This window comes from Temnothorax longispinosus, unplaced genomic scaffold, assembly GCF_030848805.1.
Source record: "Temnothorax longispinosus isolate EJ_2023e unplaced genomic scaffold, Tlon_JGU_v1 HiC_scaffold_766, whole genome shotgun sequence".
Lineage (NCBI taxonomy): Eukaryota > Metazoa > Arthropoda > Insecta > Hymenoptera > Formicidae > Temnothorax > Temnothorax longispinosus.
In genome coordinates this window covers 1857-4415 of record NW_027270633.1, presented here as the reverse complement: position 1 = coordinate 4415, position 2559 = coordinate 1857, and the positions used below count along the sequence as shown (strand labels likewise).

General features: G+C 37.0%; 1 protein-coding gene across 1 annotated transcript; it reads right to left on the bottom strand.

Moving 5' to 3' along the window:
- Window positions 1–1596: 1596 nt before the first annotated feature.
- Window positions 1597–2313, bottom strand: LOC139825012 (uncharacterized). Its single transcript, XM_071797553.1, has one exon. The coding sequence runs from the start codon at window positions 2311–2313 to the stop codon at window positions 1597–1599; it is 717 nt and encodes a 238-aa protein (XP_071653654.1).
- Between the last annotated feature and the right edge of the window lie 246 nt (window positions 2314–2559).

The window sequence follows — 2559 nt, the reverse complement described above, 5'->3', positions numbered from 1 at the left end:
TAATATTAGTTTTTATATTTGCAATTTGCAAATTAAATGCGTCTACAAAATGCAAAGTTTTTAAAATAATTTTTTCTGTTTTCTTTTTACAACAATCGATTCCTTTCATTATTCTATGTATAAAATTATCGATGTAAAGTCAATCGAAAAGTCAGTACGTTACAAAATATTTCATATTTTATATTTAAAAAATATCATTAACAAAATTTGAAATATCTCAGAAAATTCTTTGATTCTTTTATGAGCCTTTTTTCATGTAATCCAATTATTCTGTTTCTATCTGTTTAATGTAACGGTAACGATAAGTTATTTCTTTCAATGAGTAACGAGTAACGGTATCAAGTTACTTCTTTCAATAAGAATAACGAGTTATATACAGTAACGATGAGTTACTTTTTTCAATGAATAACGAGCAACGGTAACGAGTTACTCCCGGAAAGAACGGTTTTGTTAAAGTATCTACAAATTTAGCTAAATACAGAAAATAATTTTGTTGCAAGATCAAAATAGTTATAGTAGGTCGCTAAAGTATAGATAATAATAATTTTGTAAAAAATTTTGACATTTTAGAAATCAGTTTGAACGTTCTACATAATTATTTTGATGGTGCAACGAAATATAATCAAATTATTTTCAGATCTGCATCTAGCTAAATTTTTTGAATCTTCAGCAAAACCGTTCTTTCGGTGTTCTTGCAATGAGAATAACGAGTTACGGTAACGATGAGTTACTTCTTTCAATGAGTAACGAGTAACGGTAACGAGTTACTTCTTTTAAGAATAACGAGTTGTATACGGTAACGCTAAGTTACTTTTTCAATGAGTAACAAATTACGGTAACGAGTTACTTTTCAAACGTAACTTTCCCTGATATTATATTATTAATTAATACTATTTATTTGAAATATATTATTATAAAATATTCTTAAAATATATGTTGGGACAACTTTGTCGAGTAATTAAGAGCTTCCGCACAAGACTCTCGTATAGTAATGTAGCGTAACGTAACGTAGATCAACGCACAAAAAACGTATAACACCTTAACCGATACGTTTCTCGTGCGCTGATCCACGTTACGTTACGCTGGATTACTATACGAGAGTCTTGTGAGGATACCCTTACAGTCATGATGAACGAATATCTAGAGACGGAACACGCGCTCTGAATATGCCCCGATACGCGTGCAATTTCAAGTGAGAAGGCATTCCTGTCCCCGTGTATAAATTAAATTTAATGCCATTTTTAACAGTGCACGGTGGCGCTCTTGACAGATTCGTTTTGTCGCGAGCAATCAATGACAACAAAAGGTTCTTTTGTCAGGAATGTAACCACGGTGCAAAGCGTATCGAAGTAGTTGTATCCGTAATAAGCTTTACGAAAACGCGCATACCGAAAAGGACGGCATATATCGATTTTTGCCAAAATCTAGATTCATGTCATCGTACGGATAAAATTTAGAGTTTAGATAAAATTTCACGTTGGTCAAGTTACAGTCATCGAATACGCTAACATCTTGCGACATAATATTCTTGCGCCCGGTCTGCAGCGCGAAGATAACGTACCGCGGCTTCTCCAGCTGAGTTGCCGTTTTGACGGCCTACGAATGCTTGGTCGTGCTCTGCAACATGGGGTACTCATACAGATCCCACGAACGGAAACTAACACTAAGATATCGCCCGCTTTCCAAGGCTCGTAGCATGGATAACTTATTGACCTTGTTTAATGTGACGTGAGGCATTCGCCACTGTACTTTAAACAATTTAATTTCCGGCTCCGTCGCCGGATTTCCTACAATGCAATTGTTATCGCTACGCGCACGTATCAAAATTAATTCATGACGAGCGTTAATAACCACGCGTTTGTAATCCTCGCAAAAGCCTAACAATGTGTTGAGCGGTACGCAAAAGTTGAAATATCCCTCCGGGGATGAAATGTCCCATCCAGCATTTTGCATAATTTTTGCTTTGTCATTTGTAAACAATACATAGTTTTTGATGGTACTGGTTATTCCAACGTTTCTGTTGCGATCAATCTCTACGTCATTGAGCTTGTATCGAATTTCATTAAACATGAACGGCGAACGCCACGCAATTATTCGCAAGCGTTGTCTCAGACTCGTCATTTTTTCTCTTTCTTCAACGTAGAGAAAGCTCTCGCACGGCAACGTGTATAAATTCTGTTGTTGTACGGGTATTCTTATCTCATCGTTATGTCCAAACGTCGTGTTGGCGTACGGATTGTACGTGTGTGTCTCAATCTTGACGACGCTGTCGTCAAAGATCGGTTCATCTCCAATGTTTAAGATATTAGCCATTTCGTACAACGAAATCCAATGATTTCAAAAATTCAACGTTCGACGCAGTGAGTTTCTTCTTTGGCGATTGGATTGTCTCTCTAATTTTGTTTCTCGTCTGTTGCACCTGCTCAACTTCATTCAGTACAAGCATCTCACGTTATCGCTGTCGTCTTCGTACATGCAGTCTTACGGTGATCACTTCTCCGCGAAAATCAATCAATCGACCGTCCTGATCCACGACGCGAAGCGTCAAGTCCGAAATGC

What these genes read in the sequence shown, in the direction of transcription:
- LOC139825012 (XM_071797553.1), bottom strand. Translation starts at nt 2,313, where the DNA reads ATGGCTAATATCTTAAACATTGGAGATGAACCGATCTTTGACGACAGC.